Source organism: Myotis nattereri, assembly GCF_964212035.1.
Source record: "Myotis nattereri genome assembly, chromosome: 2".
In the NCBI taxonomy this organism is placed as follows: domain Eukaryota; kingdom Metazoa; phylum Chordata; class Mammalia; order Chiroptera; family Vespertilionidae; genus Myotis; species Myotis nattereri.
The window spans coordinates 212,797,454-212,818,520 of record NC_138076.1 but is presented as its reverse complement, the minus strand read 5'-3'; the positions used below and the strand labels follow the sequence as shown (position 1 = coordinate 212,818,520).

At 62.6% G+C, this 21,067-nt stretch overlaps 1 protein-coding gene across 1 annotated transcript; it reads left to right on the top strand.

Moving 5' to 3' along the window:
* The first annotated feature begins 4,043 nt into the window (after window positions 1–4,043).
* Window positions 4,044–20,812, top strand: TTLL12 (tubulin tyrosine ligase like 12). Its single transcript, XM_081082439.1, has 14 exons — window positions 4,044–4,274; window positions 7,537–7,709; window positions 10,004–10,202; window positions 10,902–11,061; window positions 11,139–11,272; window positions 13,443–13,519; window positions 14,407–14,523; window positions 15,105–15,299; window positions 15,725–15,836; window positions 16,447–16,598; window positions 16,835–16,916; window positions 19,032–19,100; window positions 19,604–19,742; window positions 19,868–20,812. The coding sequence occupies exons 1-14, from the start codon at window positions 4,098–4,100 to the stop codon at window positions 20,017–20,019; spliced, it is 1,938 nt and encodes a 645-aa protein (XP_080938565.1). The 5' UTR covers window positions 4,044–4,097; the 3' UTR covers window positions 20,020–20,812.
* Window positions 20,813–21,067: the final 255 nt, after the last annotated feature.

Sequence of the window (21,067 nt, the reverse complement as noted above, 5' to 3'; positions counted from 1 at the left end):
GAAAAAAACGCTGGCTGGGCTGAGGCCCCGTGGGCTCTGGGAGGCAGCGCAGTGAGTGCACGACCTGCAGGGGGAGGGCTCCCCACACGAGGGAGAGGCGCTCCCAACGAGCTGCCGAAAGCACACAGTGAACGCGGGGCTCGAGTCCCATTTCTCCAGGACTGGCCATGGGCCGATGTTCCCCCAACGGACTCTCACCTGGGAGCCACGGTCAGCAAGCCTCAGGGGACATGGGACCCTGGGAACCAGGTGCATGACCAATGGGGTGTGTGTGTGTGTGTGTGTGTGTGTGTGTGTGGCCATGGCTTTCATCAGGTTCTCAACCCTAAAAGGCTAATAACCACTATTCTCCTCAGTAATGTGGAGAACCCCTGGCATCATGCGCTCGACAGAAGGAAAAACAATTTTATAAAGGATATTAGTATTCCAGATGAGATACTGGAACACAGTGATTTATAAGTCTAAGGAGCCCTGGCTAGTGTGGCTCAGTGGATAGAGCGTCGGCCTGCAGACCCAAGGGTCCCAGGTTCGATTCCTGTCAAGGGCATGTGCCTTGGTTGCGGGCACATCCCCAGTAGGTAGTGTGCCGGAGGCAGCTGATCAATGTTTCTCTCTCATCAGTGTTTCTAACTCTCTACCCCTCTCCCTCTCTGTAAAAATCAATAAAATATATATATTTTTTAAAAGTCTTGCCCTACTGGTTTGGCTCAGTGGATAGAGCGTCGGCCTGCGGACCCAAGGGTCCCAGGTTCGATTCCGGTCAAGGGCATGTGCCTTGGTTGCGGGCACATCCCCAGTGGAGAGTGTGCAGGAGGCAGCTGATCGATGTTTCTAACTTTCTGTCCCTCTCCCTTCCTCGCTGTAAAAAAACAATAAAAATATATATATTAATTTAAAAAAAAAGTCGAAGGAAAGCCCTGGTCGGTGTGGCTCAGTTGGTTGGGCGTCATCCCATTCACTCAAAGGTCACCGGTTCAATTCCCTGTCAGGGCACGTGCCCGGGTTGCAGGGCTCAATCCCTGGTTGGGTGAGTACGGAAGGATCAGTGTTTCTTACATCAATGTTTCTCTCTCTCCTCCCTCTCTCTCTCAAAATCAATAAAAACATATCTTAAAAATAAAAATAGCCCTAGCTGGTTTGGCTCAGTGGATAGAGCATTGGCCTGCGGACTGAAGGGTCCCAGGTTCGATTCCGGTCAAGGACACATGCCCGGGTTGCAGGCTCAGTCCCCAGTAGGGGGCATGCAGGAGGCAGCCAATCAATGATTCTCTCTCATCATTGATGTTTCTATCTCTTTCTCCCTCTCCCTTCCTCTCTGAAATCAATAAAATATATTTTTAAAATAAGCATATAAGTCTATGGAAACTTCAGGGAATATACCCAAAAGAATTGAAAGCAACCTCGAAGATATTTTTCTTGTGTTCATCTGAAAAGCCAAACCATCCCCATTAATGTGTTGGCTCCACTGGCCTAGGAATTATTCCATAGTTGAAGCCAACTTGTATCAGTCATTACATAGTTCCAACTTTTTCATCCAATTTGTGAGACTAAAATTAAGCTATCTGAAGTTCATTCTGCTCCAAGTGAAAAACTAGCATCATTGTGAATGCTACGCAGCTAAGTTCAGTTAAAACGCTGAACAGTAAAGGCCTTTTTCTGCAATGATATCTATATATATAAAAGGCTAAGTGGCCAACTGTAAGACCGACTGGCCGGTACATACGACGCCCACTGGCAATTCAAAAGTAAACGTTGGCTTGTGCATGTGCGATACATATAAAGCTCTCGCTGCCGCCAACTGCAGGCGTGTGTTTCGATCTGTCATTGTCGATCGTGAATTTGGGTGGCACTTCTATTATAGAGAAAGGGTGAATAGCGATATTCAAATACTTCTTCTAATTACTTTCCTTTCAATGTGCACAAATCCGTGCACCAGGCCGATCGTACTCAAATAAAATTGGATGTGGCCCAGCACAGACTAACATTCTTGTTAAAGTCCTAATCCCGTGGAGCAGAAAGGCACTTGGAACTGGATGTGGTTCATAATTTCATCCAAACAAGCTGTAAAATTATACCAATGGAATTAAAAATCGTAGTTGTCAAAATTTTACAACTTTTTTCAATCCTCACCTGAGGATACATTCTTACTGTGTTTTTTTGGTTTGTTTGTTTGTTTGTTTTTTAGAGAGGAAGGAAGAGGGAATGAGAGAGAGAGAGCAACATCAATCGGTTGCCTCCATTACGTGCCCCAACCCAGAATCAAATCTGAAACCTGAGTATGTGCCTTGATCAGGAGGCAAACCCTCGACCCTCGTGCACTGGACAACTCTCCACCGAGCCACGCTGACCAGGGCTACGAGTATGTTTTTCATAGAGTAATTGAACCACATTTTTGTGACAAAGCTGATGTTAGATTTAAAAACAACAACTCCCGAGGGCAGTAACATGTTTTCCTCTGTGCCCCGCACCCGCTGGAGTTTGGAAGTTTGAGCCTTTACAAACCAACTCAAGTGTCGTAGCCACAATGAACAGGTCCTCTGAACTGGCACATTTTGTTTAAATGCGGTTTAAAATGCTTAATCAAAGTACTGTTATTCACCAACCGAGCACCAAAACACCCACAAACTTCGGCCTTTGAGCCTTTTGGCAAAATGCAATTATTGCCAAGTTGCAAGGGGAAGCATGGCGATGGCAGTGAGGGGAGGAAGCAGCTTGCCTCTGCCCTGAGGTTCTCGCTGGTCTAATCATCACAGACGTGAGACAGATGAGCAAGAGAAAGTAACCAAAGTCCATGCATTCGCATGGGAACCCCGAGTGCATGAGAGTCAGACCCCGAGGCAGGAAGGGAAGGGGGGTGCATCCGCATTCTGCAGGGGCGAGAGAAGCTGCCTGGGGCGCTTCAGGTCCCGCAGGTCCCTAGGAGCCGCGGCCCAGCAGTTGGCGGCTTCCCTGCCTGTAGAGAGCGTTAGGGAGGCTCTGCCATGATCTCTTAGGGGCAGGGCCTGATTCTAAGGCCCTAGATCAGCGGTTCTCAACCTTCCTAACGCCGCGACCCTTTAATACAGCTCCTCATGTTGTGGTGACCCCCAATTTCATTGTGACAAATTCAACATAATTAAAGCATAGTGATTCATCACAAAAACAACATGTAATTATATGTGTTTTCCGATGGTCTTAGGCGACCCCGGTGAAAGGGTCGTTCGACCCCCAGGTTGAGAACCAATGATAAATCATGGGGAGAGGGGGCGCGCGGGGGGAGACACACAGAAGTTTCTCTTCGGGGCACAGGACTCGGTCGCCTCGAGCTAATACCCCGCATGGCCCTGGGCTCATCTTGGGGTGGCCCCATCTGAACCCCACAGAAGCAACAGAACTTGGAAAACTGAAATGTCCTCAGAATGACTTTCAAGTTCTGTAATTACACCCTGAAATGCTTGGGCAGTACCTCAACTTGTAAGGCCCCCCCCCCGCCCCCCCCCTTTAACTGCACGCACTTGGCCCCCGTGTAAACGGAAGGGCGCGGAGAGGCCCCACTTCGCAACCTGAAGGCGGCGAAGCTCTGGGGACGCGAGCCCCGCCCTCCGAGGCCGGCGGCCTGCCCGACACCAGCCTGGCCACGCGCGTCTCCGGCCGCAGCTTCCCCTTCGGGACAGTCGGAGTCTCTTCCGGTTCCCACCGCTCCCGGCATCCCGCGGGGCAGCCGCGTGGGAGAGAAAGCACCGCCCCCAGGCACGCGTGCGCACAGCCCGGCACGCCCAGCCACCGGCACGCCCCCCGCTCACGCGGGCCCACGCCACACGCACGCGCACTCGCGCACGCGCCCCTCGGGCGGCCGGGCTTTCGGCTCCCGGGTCCCGCCCCTTGCGCCTGGCGCCCCGGCTGCCCGCAGCGTGCGCTCCCGAGGGTGGGCGGGGCCTAGGGCGGCTGGGGGCGGGGCCTGGAGGGGGCGGGGCCGCGGACGGCTGGGTGGGGGAGCCCCGGCGCGGGGGAGGCGGGAGCCCCGGCGGTGGGCGGGGCGGCGCTGGCGGGCGGGCCGAGGTGGGAGGGCTGGGCTCGCGGGCTGCGGCGGCTCTGGGTTTGGCGCTGGCGGAGGCGCCATGGAGGCGGACGCGGGGCCGGTGCCGATGCCGGAGCCGGCGCCGAGCTCAGAGCAGGGTCCGGACCCCGAGGAAGTCGCGCGGGCCGAGTTCGCGGCGCTGCACGGCCCGGCGCTGCGCGCGTCGGGGGTCCCCGAGCGGTACTGGGGCCGCCTCCTGCACAAGCTGGAGCACGAGGTGCGGGCCGGGGCGCGCGGGGAGGTCGACGCGCCGGGGGCCGGAGCGGGCCCTGGGCACGCCGGGGGTGCACCGCCCCGGGCCCTGCCACCGGGAAGGGTGTGGTCTGCGGGCTGGCCCTTGGCGGGGAGCCGCTGGGGTCTGGGGGCCGGGGTGCGGGGGGGTGCGGGCTGGGTCCGCCTGGGAAAGGCTGGACACGTGCGGAGGAGGGGGGTGGGAGGTCGTGGTGTGCCCCGCTGGGCAGGTCTCGGAGTTGGGGGCGGTGTGGATGGACGAGGCCGGAGAAGCTGGCAGAGAAGAGCCACGAATGCCGTGATGACCGACTTAGACTTTTCGTCCCCGAAAGCGGGGGGCCTGAGAGTGGCTGCCGGGGCCTGTACCTGTGGCCCGGTCCTGCCTGCACCTGGGCCTGGCCAGGGCCGCGCGGAACCGGGAACTAAAATGAAGCCTGGCGCCTGCTGTGTGCCAGCCCTGAGCTGCCCTGGGAGGAGTAAGCGCCATCGCCCCCATTACACAGCTGAGAAAGCTGAGGCTCGGGAAGTTTGTCCGAACTGGAAGCTTTCAGCCACCGCCTTCCCCTGGGAGAACAGGAGCCCCGTGAATTTGTGTGGCTTTAATTCTCGGTCATAAAAGTTTTTCATGTTCCTCAATGGACTTGAGCCTGACTCACCCTCATTTTGCAGATTAAAGAAAACAGTCTGGGAGATGGAGAGCACATCTAAAGAAAAACGAAAAAGTCCTAGATGTGTGTAGGTTCTCCCTTTTCATGGGGACAGCTCCATTCCGCTCACCAGCTGCTCTAGCCTGGACCCTGGGAGAGTGGGGGGACGGGGTCCTGGCTACGGGGTGGCCCCTGGTTTGGGGTGGTTGTCCCAATGCTGAAGACAGAGCACTTTAACAGGACAGCTAGTGGGTCCTTCTTAGCTGAAATCAGGCCCCTTTTCAGGGGGCTGCCTCCTGGGCCCGAGGCAGAACTCCGGAGCCAGACAGGGTGTCCCCGAGCCTGGACAGCCCCCCTCTCAGCCAGTTTCTGTATCTGCAAAGTTGGGGTTGGACCAAGTACCTTCCTGCTCAAAACACAGGCAGTTGCTGTAAAAAAGATACAGTGTCCACCGCAGATAGTCCATACCTATCTGTTGTAACAGTGAATGCCCTCCCCCCTCCCCCCTCCCCAGTGACTTGCCCTCAATTCCGCCTGCATTTCCTGAGCACTTGCCCTGGGGTGGGAGGGGACCCAGCAGTTTGTTAGGATAAAAGGTCCTCACTCGCTACAGCCCCCCCAGCCTCCATGGGCAGTGAGCTCTGACTTGGGCAGGTCACTCGCCCCATGGAGCCTCCATCTAGAAACCGGGGTCTTGCCCTGGCCCGGAGGCTCGGTTGGTGGGAGCGTCATCCCGTACACCACAAGAGGGGTGGGTTCCATTCCCAGTCAGGGCACATACCGAGGTTATGGATCTGACCCCCAGTCTGGACGAGTATGGGAGGCAACCCATCAATGTTTCTCATATCGATGTCTGTCTGTCTCTCTCCCCCTTCCTCTCTCAAATCAATAAAACATCCTTTAAAAAAAAAACAACACACACACCTTAGAAATCGGGAGTCTTGGCAGGGAGGGCTAGGAAGGCATGAGATAAGGTGCCACCCGTGCCCAGCACACAGTGGGCAGTCCCCGGACCAGCGCCCCCTCTGCCCTGCCCGCGCCTGCTCTGACCCAGTGTTTTTCCAGGGCCTCGCTGCCGCTCCAGGTTATGGGCAGAGCGGTGAGTCACGGCTCTACCTGACCCACCCTGCAGTCACGGTTGCAGGGGACCTGCTGCTGCTGTGAACCCAGATGTGGGGAGGGCACAGGCACCTGCCCGCAGGGATGGGGTCCCCCAGTTCCATCCGCAAGGCGATGATCCTGGCGCCTTGCCTTGAAGGAAAGGTCCCTTGGAAAGGCTGGGAACATACTTAAAATAAAAAATAAGTTTCAGCACTTCCACCGTGGTGGAGGGATTGTGGTCACACCCACCCACAGCCTGGCAGAAGCCAGTCCTGAGGACGCCCTCCACCCCCAGGCCTTAGGTTGTGTCCGTCCCAACCCGCCCCCCCTCCTGCCTCTGACTGTCTCCTCCGTAATCTTCCGGGGGCCCTCCAGGCCCAGCACCACGCACCGGTCCTCCCAGACGGCCCAGCCCGACTGCGCTCTGCCACTCGGCCGTAGCTCCCTGGGCAAGATCCTGAGAGCTTCCTCCTCACACCCCAAGGTGCCTGTGCCCGGGGAGCTAGCAGGTTTCCAACTGCTGGGGTGAATTTTGCATCTTTTTTTAATAATTGCGAGAAATAGGTTTTCGGGAGAGCTGGCCTTGGTTCAGTCCCTGCTGTGTGCCAGGGACTCCTGTGCACCGTTGCGTTGGCTTAGCCGGCAAAGCTATCCTGGAAGGCGATGGTACCCCCGCCCCCCCCCCCCCGGGCCAGGCCTCAGAAGTGGAATGCTGGGAGCAGGTGCTTTTTGGAGCATTTGCTGGGCTCAGGTTCTAGCTCTTTCTGTGTTCATCGTGAATCCTCCCAACAACCCTCTGAGGTAGGTCCTACTATGCCAACTGTATGGATGGGGAAACTGAGGCACCGTGTGGCTCATTGTCTCGTTCGAGGTCACGTAGGCCAGCTCCAGAGCACACAGGAGCTGACTCCACCCGCTGCACGTGGCCGGCCGTTGTCCTTTGCCAGGGAAACGCAGGGACCAGGGCCTTTATCTTCCTGGCCCGGACCTCAGGTCACGCTTCCCGCGGGCCTGGCTGCTGCTCGGCCGGGGGCGCGGTGGCCACAGGAGGCCCGGACACCTGTTTCCCTCTGGGTTTTCCCAGCTGCCCTGGTGTTCGATGGGTTCCTCTGGCGAGAGCAGCCTTGGGGTGAGATCCCTGGCCACCGAGATCCTGACCTTCATTTGCTTCCAGTGTGACCAGAGCCACACACACACACTCACGCTCACTCTGCCTCGGGATTCGCTTTCCCCGTGCAGCAGCGCCCAGGGGGGACATGATTCGGACACACGCACGCAGGCCCGCTTCTAAGCGTGGTCCTGCGGGAGGCTGGGTCCCAGTTCTGACCGCGCTCTCTTTAGGGGCCTCAGCTTTCCCACCTGTGAAATGGGTAGATGGCGCTCGACAGGCCCAGCTTCTCCTGCGGGGTGTAGTTTGACCTGGAGGCCGGGAGCGGAAGTCCGGCTGTGGTGAGGGTTCGGGGCTGGGCATCCCTCTGACACCCACACTGTGGTCCCCAGGTGTTCGACGCCGGGGAGATGTTTGGGATCATGCAAGTGGAGGAAGTGGAGGAGGAGAGTGAGGACGAGGCCGCACGGGAAGCGCACAGGAAGAAGCCCAACCCGGGCAGCGAGCTCTGCTACAAGGTCATCGTGACCAACGAGAACGGGCTCCAGGCGGCCGACCCCAACAGGTAGGGCCTGGGTGGGACGTCGTCGTGACTGTCGGGGCCAGGCTTCCTTTCAGAGGCCCCCCCGAGACCGTGGGCTTTGGGGAGCAGCAGCCATTGCAGGAGCTCGCGTGCTCCTGTGTGACGAGCCCTGTGGCCGCAGGCTTCCCTGGGGCTCAGGGCTGCGGCGGTCCTGGTACTGGTGGCGCCCCCTGTGGGTCTGTCCTGAGAGCGGCCCCCCATGCCACACCTGCCACTGGTCGCACAGCAGGTGATTGTTCGGGTTTTGCTGATGAGGAGGCGGGAAGGACTTCACCAGCACCCCTAGCTGTCGAGTGTGGGTGTCAACCCATCGCAGTCTTACTGGGGAACCCCGCTCTTGCGAGGACGCCTGGCCTCTCCCCGTCTCCGGAATCTGCATCTCCGGGTGGCGCCTGGGACCCAACATGTTCTCTGGGCTTTGTTCCCAGGACTGAGGAGTGTGGTCTGGTTGCGTCCCAGGTGAGGGCACCGAGCCCAGAGCAGAGCAGGGCTGGGCTTGTCTGGGGCCACAGGGTGGACAGAGCAGAGCTAAGACTGGACCCCGATCCCTGCTGTCCGGGGTCGCCAGCCAGGACAGGCCTGCAGGTCCCTCTGCCAGACTCTGCTGGCACCTGGAGGGAGAACCCTCTTGGCCTCTGGGAGTCGTCAGGCCCCGTGTCCGTGGCTCTTCAGGGAAGGGGCTGGCTGCATTCACCAGCCCGAGGTGGCGGGAGTGGCCACCCAGGTCACGGCAACCCCAGCACCTCCGCCACCTGCTCTCTGATCCAGACACTCCCAGGCCCTTCTTTCCCACGGAGCTCAGCGCTGCCAGCCTCCACATGCGCCTGCTCCTTTCCCACCTGTGGGCGCCCGGGGCCCAGGCCCAGGCCCAGGCAAAGCGGGCGCGTGGTACCCCCGGGAGCTCTGCACTGCGCCACGTGGTCATGAACTCCAAGCAGGAGGCAGGGGCACCTTCACTTGCTTTAGGGGATACAAAGTAACAGTGTCTTCATGCCCATGTGGAAGGTCCCAGGGCCAAACCCGCAGGTGCTCAGCTCCTCTGGAGAAATGGCGTAGCACAGGGTGGGCAGGAGGAGGTCTGCAGTTGTGAGTACGTGAAGCAGTTTATTCTTTTTTTTTTTTTAATATATTTTATTGATTTTTTTACAGAGAAGAAGGGAGAGGGATAGAGAGTTAGAAACATCGATGAGAGAGAATCATTGATCAGCTGCCTCCTGCACACCCCCCACTGGGGATGTGCCCGCAATCAAGGCACATGCCCTTGACCGGAATCGAACCTGGGACCCTTCAGTCCGCAGGCCGACGCTCTATCCACTGAGCCACACCGGTCAGGGCATATTGTGTTATTGACCAGTTATTGTATTGCTTTCCCTGCGAGCAGCTGTAACCATACTTGTGTCCCACCTGCATTTGCCTGTAACCTACCCCCACCCTGGGTGTGTTTAATCACCTCTGGGTTACTGATAATACCTAATGCAACGTGAGCGTGTGTGAGCTGCTGTTTAGGGAACAGGGGCCAGAAAGCGTCTGCACATGATCCGTACAGATGCCACCCTCGTAGGCCTGACCACACCGCACGCCGGACCCGCACGGGCGGCAGATGTTTCAGCCTGAGGTTGCTGGAGCCGAGGCCGCGGAGGACCGGCTGTGTGAGCGCAGAGTAGAGCCTGCCGAGCCTGCCGGCCAGCTGACCTGGCACACCAGCCGTCCCGGCATCTTAGCCAGGGAGCAGGCCAGGCCCGTTCACCTGTTTGTGTGGGGTCGGTGTCTGGCAGCCCTGTCCTGGGGGCAGGAGGGCAGGCATGGCCTGGTCCTCCCTCTCAGCCCCTGCGTGTTGCATGGACGCTCTGCAGCTCCTCCCCCCAGGCTCCTCCCGGGAAACCGGGGTGCGGGCTGCCAGTGTCCATACGTGTGGGGACCTGAGGCCTCTCCCGGAAAAGGCCGTGGTGCTTCCAGTTGCCCTGAGGGCCCGGCGAGCGTGGCGGCTCCTTTGGCTCCTGCTGTGGCCGGGCTGCAGGTGCAGGTGTGCGGCGTGGGGCAGCCCCTCCCTGTCACGGTGGTCGCTGTAACAATCACAGCGCACAGTCAGCATGTTGTGTGTCCGTCTCCCGGTGCGCCATCGGCTGGTGGTCGGACGCAGGCCGCTGTCGTCCTGTTTTAGAAACGGGTAGAGGCACGTGCCCAGGCCACAGCCCGGCCCCTCCCTCCTCTCGTCCCCTGCTGCTGCCCTTCTCTGTGCCCGCGTGGCAGCCTCACCACGTGGCCTGTGCCTGCAGCATCTTCCTCATCGACCACGCCTGGACGTGCCGCGTGGAGCATGCCCGCCAGCAGCTGCAGCAGATCCCGGGGCTGCTGCACCGCATGGCCAACCTGATGGGCGTCGAGTTCCACGGGGAGCTGCCCAGCGCCGAGGCCGTGGACCAGGTGCTGGAGGAGATGTGGAAGTTCAACCAGACCTACCAGCTGTCCCACGGGGTGAGTGCGCTGCCGGGGTGGGGGCGGGGGGGGCAGAGGGCGGACGCAGACATGGGCCTTCACTGCCCATGTGATCAGGGCTGGTGGGCGGCCAGGAGCCCGGACCCAGCCGGCCTCCACTCACAGTGAGCAAGCTCCCCTTCTCCCCTGGCTCCATCGTGGGCCCGTTACCTGCCCTGGACCAGCCAGTGCCAGGACCGGTGTCTGGATTTAAGCTCACAGGACACGCCCCCTCTCAGACCCCTGCACCTGGGCTGCCTCTTTCCTGGCGCCTTCGGAGAAGAGTCGAGTCCTGTCGGCACGTGTCCTGGGGCTTTCGTCACCCGCCCTCGGCCCCCGCTCACCCTTGGCTCCAGCCCCTCACCACTTTTAGGGAAAAACAAGTTGTTCTCGGGATCTCAGCTTCGATGTCACCTCCCCTGAACAAGTCTCCCGCCTGCCCCTCCCCCGGCCTGGTCACACACACAAGGCCTCACACACCCTGCCTCGTCTCCACGCGCCTTCAGCACACGGCGATCACCCGTCTGGCCTGGGTCCTGGTCTGCCGGGCGGAGGCCCCGGTCCGAGGGCTGGGGTCTGCGTGACAGCCGCTCCGCGCTCAGAGCGCTGGGTGGCTGGTGCCGGGTGCAGGGATGGTGCAGGGATGGGCGGCAGGGACGGTGGCTGGGCCGTGGACGAGGGCGGTGTCTCTGCCCACAGACGGCCGAGGAGAAGGTGCCGGTGTGGTACATCATGGACGAGTTCGGCTCGCGCATCCAGCACGCGGACGTGCCCAGCTTCGCCACGGCGCCCTTCTTCTACCTGCCCCAGCAGGCGGCCTACACGCTGCTGTGGCCCCTGAGGGACCTGGACACGGGCGGTGAGTCAGACGCCCCCCCCTCGGAGGTGGCCAGCCATCGCCTGCCACCCCTGATGGGCCCGCGTGTCTCGGTGCAGAGGAGGTGACCCGGGACTTTGCCTATGGAGAGGCGGACCCCCTGGTCCGGAGGTGCATGCTGCTGCCCTGGGCGCCCACCGACCTGCTGGACGTCAGCTCCCACACGCCCGAGCCGCCCGCCGACCACTACCAGGTGCGGCCTCCCCGCCTCCCTCCGCTCGTGAGCACCCTCCACTCATCGCCAGGTGTTGCTGAATGACACCAGCTCCTGGGGGGGGGGGGGGGGGCGGGGATGGGGAGCCATAGAGACCAGGGGCTCGGGGCTCGGGCCTGTGGCTGCACCGCTTGGGCGTCGGCCCGAGCCCTGCCCGGCGCTGCTGCTGGGAGCCCCCTCTCCGCGGAGCTGGGTGCTGGCGGTCAGGGCTGCTCTTCCCCGTCTTCATGCCCACATGTCCTGGCACCGCCTCCCCGGGGACAGGGACACTGTATTCCAACCCCTGCAGCACAGCTCCCAGGAGCAGGAGCCCCGATAAGTAGCTGCACCGTGAGGGCAGCAAAGGTGCTTGTAGTCTGTGGACAGCCTCTCAGTCAGCGGCCCCCCAGGACACACCGGCCCCTCACAAGTGCTGGGCCCAGGACGTGGTGGGGCAGCTCAGGGAGCCGGGGTTAGTGAGGCCTGCGGGGAGTGGGGGCGTGGGGCCTGTAGGAACACAGCCACTGCCAGGGGTGGGCAGAGGTTAGCGCCCGGCCCCTTTCCCTCCCCTGCCCGCTGGTTGGCTGGTCCCCACTGGAAACCGGGCAGCGAGGGAGCCTGTGCTTAGTCCTTATAACAGTGGGATCAACAGGCCTGTTTTTACCTTTGTTGTACTGAGGATGAGGAAACTGAGGCACAGAGAGGTTAAGTAACTTGCCAAAGGCCACACAGCTGGTGGGAGAACCGGAGTCCAAAACCAAGGGGACCTGATAGCTTCCGAGCAGAGGCCACACACCTCTGCCTCACTTCCCACCCACCCGTCTCGAAGCCGCCTCATCCCCCAGCACGGCAGCCGCTCACGGAATGCCTCGGGGCTGTGGGCGGGTGTGACACCCGGAGTCACTGTGGGAGGTGCCGTGTGGTGCTGGCGTTCCGAGTGCTGCTGATTGGAGGCGGGTGCCACGGGGGTCCTGCCAGCACTTTCCCGCGAATTCCGGGTCATCACGTGGTGTTGGGACTAGCCATGCCCAACACTCCGTGGCCACCTTCTTGTTCAGAATGTTCCGGAGGCTCGTAGAGTGCATGCGCCTAGTAGGTGCTTAGTAAACGTTTGAAAAGTGAGTGAAGGCAAAGGAGTGAGGCTTCAGGGTGGCTGAGGGACAAAGGCTTCCGGACCTTTCTTTTTTTTTTTTTTTAGTTGATTTCAGAGAAGAAGGGAGAGGAGAGAGAGAGAGAAACATCAATGATGAGAGAGAATCATGGATCAGCTGCCTCCTGCACGCCCCCCACTGAGGATCGAGCCCACAACCCGGGCCTGTGCCCTGACCAGGAATCGAACCGTGACCTCCTGGGTCACAGGTCCACACTCAACCCCTGAGCCACGCGGGCCGGGCAAGACTTCCCGATGTTAACGCTGCTTGTTAGAGGGACATGAATTGAAATGTCTTTCTTCCTTGGGTCGCCCTCTACTGGCCAGGACGAGGGCTAAGAGGCCCAACCCTGAACCGCCCTGGTGGTTCGACCGCATCGCCCCCCTGACTGAGGCCTGGGCTCTGGGCCTGGTCGCCTGCTTAGCTAGTTATCGCCCGGGAGCACGTGCTCCAGCTTCCAACAGCAGACGTGTACCAGCCCACACCGCTGTGCTGGAGGCAGTCAGCCAGAGCCGCCCCGGAGGCCTGGGGGGCTGGGACCTGCCTCCACACGGCAAGGTGCGGCTGCTGGCGTCCTCCCCGGGTGGCGGCTCACTGCTCGCAGAGCAGGTGACCCTGGAGAAGGGGGAGGAAGCCCCAGGCCTTGGATGAACTTGCACAATGTTCTTCCACTTCCTGTTGGTTAGAAGCAACTCGTTCAGCCCACACACGGGAGGTGAATGAAGCCCTTTAAGGGAGGTCAGGGAGTTGGGCGGGTTCTCAGCCACCAGCTGCCCAAGCTGGGAGCAGCCCCTCCCGGGCAGGCTGTGGTTTGGCGGTGGATTGAGGAACGGGCCGTCCAGCACCTGCGGGGCCTCGAGCCCAGACCCCCGGCGAGGGGGGGGGTGGTGGTCAGGAGCTCCACGTGAGGGCTGGGTGTGCCCCCAGATCCCAAGCCCTGCTGTGCCGGATTGGGGAGGCGGTGCTCGCGGCTTCCTTTCTCGAGGGCCCGACTCCACCTCCCATGTCTTTGCTTCCAGGCCATTTTGGAGGAAAACAAGGAGAAGCTGCCACTGGCCATCAACCCGGTGGTGCGTCCCAGCGACCACATCTTCAGGTGCGTGCCCTCAGCTCCCAGCCAGACTTCCTGGGCCCCCCCCCCTCTGGTTCCACGGCTCCCACAACAGCCCCGCTCAGCGAGGCTCCTAGGCCCGCTCTGTCCTGGGGGCACCGCGGTGACTGAGATGCCAAAAGTGGGGTTCTTAGGGGCACAGAATGCTACAGGCAGTGAGGGGTGAGCGGGCCAGGAGGAAGAGTTTAAAACTCGCCCTGAAGGACAGAACTCGGCTGTGAGTGTGCAAGTCGGGGTGCAGAGCCCCGTCCACCTGGTGGACAGGCTCTAGGTGGGTCCCGCTCGGCGATGACTGGCCTCGCCCTCCAGTAGGAGCCCCTCCAGCTGCCCAGACCTGGTCTGGCCAGAAGGAGCAGCACCTCCCCTCACCCCGTCCGCCAGTCCTGGGGGTTCCTCCCGCTGCCCGGCCCTCGTCCCCTCTCCCAAGGCCCGCTGCCCAGCACCCCTCCACCTTCCCGAGCTGCTCCCCACCCCAGCCCTGCCAGCAGCTCAGCCCCGCTCCCCTGCTCCTCCCGGAGCCCCTCCCAGGCTGGCCCTCCTGCCTCCACCTCAACCCCAGCAGACAGGCTCCCAGGCCCTGACCACACCTCTGCCAGGGCCCGCGCAGGCCGGGCAAGGCGGGCACAGCGAGCACCGGTGTGGAAGGAGGCCTTGTTGGGCACGTGCCTGAGCAGCACGCTCCCCTGGGCACCCGGGCAGCGGCTCCTCTAAGGGTCAGGCTCCTGGTGTCTGGGGGCAGTGGCGTGTGCCCACAGAGGGAGGCCGCCTTGGTGCACCACTCGGGTTCCCCTGCTTCGCCCCAACCAGGCGGCCCTTCCAGGTGGGGGGCGGACTGTAAGGGTCCCCCCGCCTGACCAGCCCCCTCCCCGCAGGGTGCACACGGACGTGCAGCAGGTGCTCAGCCACCTCACGCACCCCCGCTTCACCTTCACGCAGAGCGAGGCGGACGCCGACATCCTCTACAACTTCTCCCACTTCAAGGACTACAGGTGCGGCCCTCCCCCGGGCCCGGGCCGCCCCGCCCCGACAACCCCCCACAGCCCCTGAACCCCCGGCCCGCCCCCCACAGCCCCTGAACCCCCGGCCCGCCCCCCACAGCCCCTGAACCCCCAGGCCCGCCCCCCACAACCCCCCACAGCCCCTGAACCCCCAGGCCCGCCCCCCACAACCCCCCACAGCCCCTGAGCCCCCGGCCCGCCCCCCACAGCCCCTGAACCCCCAGGCCCGCCCCCCACAACCCCCCACAGCCCCTGAACCCCCGGGCCGCCCCCCACAACCCCCCACAGCCCCTGAGCCCCCGGGCCCGCCCCCCACAACCCCCCACAGCCCCTGAGCCCCCGGGCCCGCCCCCCACAGCCCCTGAACCCCCGGGCCCGCCCCCCACAACCCCCCACAGCCCCTGAACCCCTGGGCCGCCCTGCCCCCCACAGCCCCCGTGCCCCCCACAGCCGCCACGCCCCCCACAGCCCCTGCGCCCCAGGCCACCGCGCCCCCCACAGCCCCTGCACCCCAGGCCGCCGCGCCCTCCATAGCCCCCCACAGCCACTGAACTGGCCCCTCCTCTGCGCAGGCGGCTCAGCCAGGAGAGGCCCCACGTGCTGCTGAACCAGTTCCCCTGTGAGGGCCTGCTGACGGTGAAGGACTGCCTGGCCTCCATCGCCCGCCGGGCGGGGGGCCCCGAGGGCCCGGCCTGGCTGCCCCGCACCTTCAACCTGCGCACCGAGCTGCCCCAGTTTGTCAGCTGCTTCCAACAGCGGGAGAGGCGGTGAGCGCCCCCACCCCGCCTTCCCGGGGGCCCTGGCCGAGACCCGCAGCTTGCAGGGTCCAGGCCTCACCTCCTTATCCCCTAGGCCAGGGGTCCTCAAACTCTGGCCCGCGGGTCACATGCAAATACAAATATTGTATTTGTTCCCGTTTTGTTTTTTTACTTCAAAATAAGATATGTGCAGTGTGCATAGGAATTTCTTCATAGTTTTTTTTAAACTATAGTCCGGCCCTCCAACGGTCTGAGGGACAGCGAACTGGCCCCCTGTTTAAAAAGTTTGAGGACCCCTGCCTTAGGCCCTGCCTCTGACCTCTGCGGTGATGCCTTCCTCAGCCCAGGGGAGAAGGGGGGTCCCTCTCTCCCAGGTCCCAGGGCCGTTGCCTGGGAGGGGCCCCGGCGCAGCCCAGCCTCCCTTCTGCTCCCAGGGGCGAGGACAACCACTGGATCTGCAAACCCTGGAACCTGGCGCGCAGCCTGGACACGCACATCACCAGGAGCCTGCACAGCGTCATCCGGCACCGCGAGAGCAGCCCCAAGGTGGGTCCCGGTGGGCGAGGGCCCTGGGTGCACAGGCCGGGGCGGCCCTGGGCGGGGGGCTGGGTCTAGCACACACCCCACTCCTTCCCCTGCCCTGCCAGCAGGGGGCGCTGTGGCAGTCCGGTGAGAGGAGGGCGCCCGGGTCAGAGCCGTCCTGGGTGTATCTGACCTCAGGCTCCCCACGCGTGACCGCACAGCCAGACGGAGGTAGCCGGGCCGAGGAGCCCTGGGGCCCTGGACGGAGGCGCCGGAGTGACTGGGCACCCAGCGGCAGTGTCGGGCGCTGGAGGGCGCAGGGCTTGCCCCGGGCAGAGGCGAGGGAGCGGCCCCGGGACCGTCACGCAGGTCCCCCCTGGAACGGGGGCCGGTGGGTTTCAGGCTGGGGATGTGTGTTCAGTTCCCCAAACCTGAACTGGTGGGACCTTGTCCTTCAAGCAAAGCAAAGGAGAGAGAAGGAAGCTGTCCCCGGCCGGACGAGGGTCTGCCAGGGCCGAGGAGGGCGGGCACGGGTGCGGCCCCCCCAGGTGTGGGGACGGCGTGGGGCTGGCCCACGGGCCCGGTGCTCTGCCGGGTGAGGCGGGCCCCCGTGAGCCTGCGTCTGTCCCTGCAGGTGGTGTGCAAGTACATTGAGAGTCCTGTCTTGTTCCTTCGAGAAGACGTGGGGAGGGTCAAGTTCGACGTCCGCTACATCGTGCTGCTGCGCTCGGTGAAGCCCCTGAGGCTGTTCGTGTACGACGTGTTCTGGCTGCGCTTCTCCAACCGGTAACGGGGGCGGGGCGGCAGTGGGGGGGCCTCTTCTCTGTAGGGGCGGGAAGTCCTGCACCGCGAGCCGCGTGGCCACCGTAGGGACGTCGGCTTCCTTGTGAAAGAGGCACCCACACCTGTGGGTGGCGATGTCGTGTACGGGCTCCGGGGAGTCCCCGTGGGGCCGTGAGGGGCCACGGGGACGGGTGCCCTGCCGGCGGGACCCACTCAGGGTCTGCCTGCTGGTCTTGCAGGCCCTTCGCCCTCAACGACCTGGACGACTACGAGAAGCATTTCACTGTTATGAACTACGACCCGGAGGTGGTGCTGAAGCAGGTAGGGGCCGGGCGGCCTGGGGAGCAGGCGGGCTGTGCAGACAGGAGGTGCCTCTGGCCCCGTGTTATCTCAGCAGCCCCCCCTGCGGCTCTGAGATGATGGGGAGACCGAGGCTGCCCCGGGCCCCCAGAAGCACCACCTGCTTCCATTCAGACCCTCTGAGCACTGGGACGGGTGGGGGAGGGGAGCAGACAGGTGCAAGGCACAGGGTCCCACGCGGGACGGGGGGAGGGGGGGGCTGCTGGCCTGTGACCCTGCCTGGTTCCTCTGAGCGCCCCGCACTCCCCGGGCCCCTGGAGCAAAGGGGCATCAGGGCAAAGCTCCTTCCACGGTTAGTGCTGTGGCCAGCACGCACCTGGGGCAGGTAGGCACAGCCTGGCGGGAGCAGGCGGCTCTGGGAGGCAGGGTGGCACTGGGGCAGGTAGGCACAGCCTGGCGGGAGCTGGCGGCCATGGGAAGCAGGGTGACACCGGGGCAGGTAGGCACAGCCTGGCGGGAGCAGGCGTCTCTGGGAGACAGGGTGGCACCGGGGCAGGTAGGCACAGCCTGGCGGGAGCTGGCGGCCATGGGAAGCAGGTGGCACCAGGGCAGGTAGGCACAGCCTGGCGGGAGCTGGCGGCTCTGGGCGGAGGAAGGAGGAAAGGAGCCGTTCAGCCTCCGTGCATCAGCCCACAGCCCTCTCGCCTGCGGTGGTTAGTGCTGTTTCAGGCAACAGGAGCGCCTGCCCCCACACAGGCCTGTAGTGGCCTCCTCCCTCCGCCAGGGGGCCACGCCGAAATGTGGAGGCACATCTTTTCTTTTCTTTTAATGTATTTTTATTGATTTCAGAGAAGGGAAAGGGAGAGGGAGACAGAAACATCAATGATGAGAGAGAATCATTGCTCAGCTGCCTCCTGCATGGCCCCTGCTGGGGATCAAGCCTGCAATTTGGGCATGTGCCCTGACCAGGGATCGAACCATGACCTCATGGTTCATAGGTCGACGTTCAGCCCCTGAGCCACGCTGGTCGGGCTGCGAGGCACGTCTCAATTCTGTTCAGCATGAGTTCATCCCTGAACAAGGCACACACCTGTGTTGCACACGTGGGTTTTGTGTAAACAGCACCCCAGTGAACAAACCCCTGCGCTATATATAATTACATATTGTTTTTGTGATTAATCACTATGCTTTGATTATGTTCGATTTGTAACAATGAAATTGGGGGTCACCACAACGTGAGGAACTGTATTAAAGGGTCGCGGCGTTAGGAAGGTTGAGAACCGCTGTTTTAGGGTTTGTTCCTCATTATTGTCCGTGCGGCTGCGGGCATTCCTGTCTCTCACTGGCCAACAAACTGGAGCTCATTCCTGGGTTTTCCCTGCTGCGGAGCCTGCTGCCCCGGGCCAGGCCTGAGGTCCCCCAGGGCAGGTGCCGCACGCACCCCAGCAGGGCTGTTGCTTCTTGTCCCTCTTCCTGTCCGGGGCTCCGCCCTCTGGTCCCTGGCAGCCTGAGCCCTCACCGGGTCTGAGGACGCTGTTGGACATTGTCGCTGGGGGAACTCTCTTCCCTCTGCATGGAGAACGTGTCATCTTGGGGGCCCGTTTCTTCTGGAGCCCCCGTGAGTGGGGACACGTGTCCAGGAGGGCGTGAGCGCCAGGCTCCCGTGGGCAGCCCATTGGTCGTTTCTGGGAGAAACCTGAGCTGACTTGCCAGGTCTGTTTGGGGAAAAGTCTCAGCCTGAGAAGCTGCTGCCCCTGGGCCCTGCGAACTGGTGAGCATGAGCCAGGCCAGGCCCTGCAGACACGGGTCCCAGGCCTGTCCCCAGCGCACGGACACGGGTGGTGGCGCGTCTGTCCTGACCTGCGGAACCCTCCGCATGCACTGTCTCCTGTGAGGCCCACAGCAGCCCTGCAGATGCGCTTGCTGGGCAGGGAGCATCGTCCCATTTCACAGATGCAGACACTGAGGCTGCGAGAAGTAAATCTGCGGGTCCAGAGCTCAGACCCCGGCTCCTGCCTCCCCTTTGTGCCCCAAGGGGAGGGGGGTAAGCTGCTGGCGCTGACCTGTGACCCCAGCGAGTGTCGGAGGCCCACATGGAAGCAGGTCAGAGGGTGACAGGTCCTGTGTTTGTCACAGGTGCACTACGATGAGTTCATCCCTGAGTTTGAGAAGCAGTACCCAGAATTCCCCTGGAGGAGTGTCCAGGTGAGTCCTGAGCGAAGCTGAAGGGGCCAGGGCCTCTGTGGTGGGCCACGTGAGGGTCTGCCTCCTCGGATGTCCTGTCCTCCCACCGAGGTCAGGGAAGGGACGGTGAGGTGTGGGGTGCGACCTGGAGGGGCCTCAGGGCACCCTGGGGACAGCCAGGCGGCCACAGCCCTGCCTGTCCCAGGAATCACAAACCTAAGGGGGCAGCAGGGACTCCACTGGAAGTGCAGGCTGCCCTCCACGTCCCGGGTGAGCGTGGCAGGTGCCCTGCACCCTGCACACCATGGTACAGAGGGGAGCCAGGGGCTTGAGGCAGGAGACAGGCAGGTGATGCCAGGACGGAGGGGCAGGTGTGGGCAGAGGCGGCTACGGCCAGGCCTGGAGAAACAGGGTGGAGGAGGAGGTGACTCGGGCCTTTCGGGGGCTGGGGCTTGGGAAGGGGCAGCAAACCCCACGTGGAGGGGCCGCTCCGGGCAGCCCTGACCCAGCCTCCCGGTCCCCAGGCCGAGATCTTCCAGGCCTTCACGGAGCTGTTCCAGGCGGCGTGCGCTAAGCCGCCACCCCAGGGCCTCTGCGACTACCCCTCATCCCGGGCCGTGTACGCCATCGACCTCATGCTGAAGTGGGACAGCCGTCCGGATGGTGAGGGTCCCCGTCGCCCAACCCCTCACGCACCCCAAGCCGATGGCCAGAGGGGGCGTCGCTGGCCAGGCTGCTGGGTGGTCCTTTGCCAGGAGATCTGGGTACAAAGCGCTTTGTGCCCTCAGGGCAGCGAGTGATGCAGCCCCAGATCCTGGAGGTGAACTTCAACCCGGACTGCGAGCGCGCCTGCCGGTACCACCCCACCTTCTTCAACGACGTCTTCAGCACCTTGTTCCTGGACGAGCCCAGCGGCTGCCACGTCACCCGCCTGGTGTAGGCGCCCGGCCTCGGCTCTGAGCGGCTGCGGCAGAGCCCCCTCCCCCCGCTGGGCGCAGGCCGCCAGGACCCGCTCCCCACCCTGGCGCAGGTCCTCCCTGAGGCCGGGAGCCGGCCCGTCACACTGCCCCGGGCCGAGTGCCAGGCGCCGTGGACACCCCCCACCGCCTGTGCGGTGTTGCTCAGCTCAGCCCCAGCTTCATCGCTGAGTTCGGTTCCTGGTGGCCATGTTTCCGGGCGTTAGCGAAAGAGGGGTTCTGGGGAGTGTGGCGAGGCGTCCCCAGAAACAAGGTCCCCCCGGAACGCCTGTGGGAACCCAAACATCAGGGCCAGGCGGCTCTTGTCCAGTCTGTCCAAGTGTCGTGGCTCCCCAGAGCGGGCTCAGGCTCCCCCACCCCTCCCCCAGGCCCCGTGTGGCAGGCGTCCCCAGAACACCTTGGGGACCCTGCTTGCCAGACCCAGCCCTCTTGCGCCCCCACTCCCCAGAACTGTCACCAGCAAACCTGTGGCCCCAGGGCAGCTGCTGATGCCTCTCCATCTAGCAGGGGCAGCCACCCTGCTCCCAGTGGTCCTGGCCTCCCTGGCACTGCAGTGGGCGCCCTCTCTGAGGGTGGGTGGCGCTTGGGCGAGGGGAGCAGCAAGGGCAGCAGCGCAGCCGGCAGTGGGCGGCTTCAAGGGACGATTCCACCGAGAACTTCGCGTCAAATACATCCTCCACCAGAGTCCAGGGTCAAAACGTCGGATTATTGTTACTCTTTCGTTTATGGGAAGAAAATACAAAATTTTGTTCTTAATATCATTTCTGAAACTTGGAGTCAGATGCCAGCTGTAGCCGCAATGCACCTTCCCCAGCTAACGGGACAGTGATGGGCCTGCTTTGGTGTGTGTGTGTGTGTGTCTGTCTGTCTGTCTGTCTGTCTGTGTCTGTGTAGCCAAGATAAGTCCTTGAAACTGCACCGGACCGTGCCTCCCACCTCTGGGTCTGCCTGTCCATCCTCCGCTGACCAGGGCCTCGGCCCTTCCCTGAGCCGAGTGGAGGCATCGCGGGC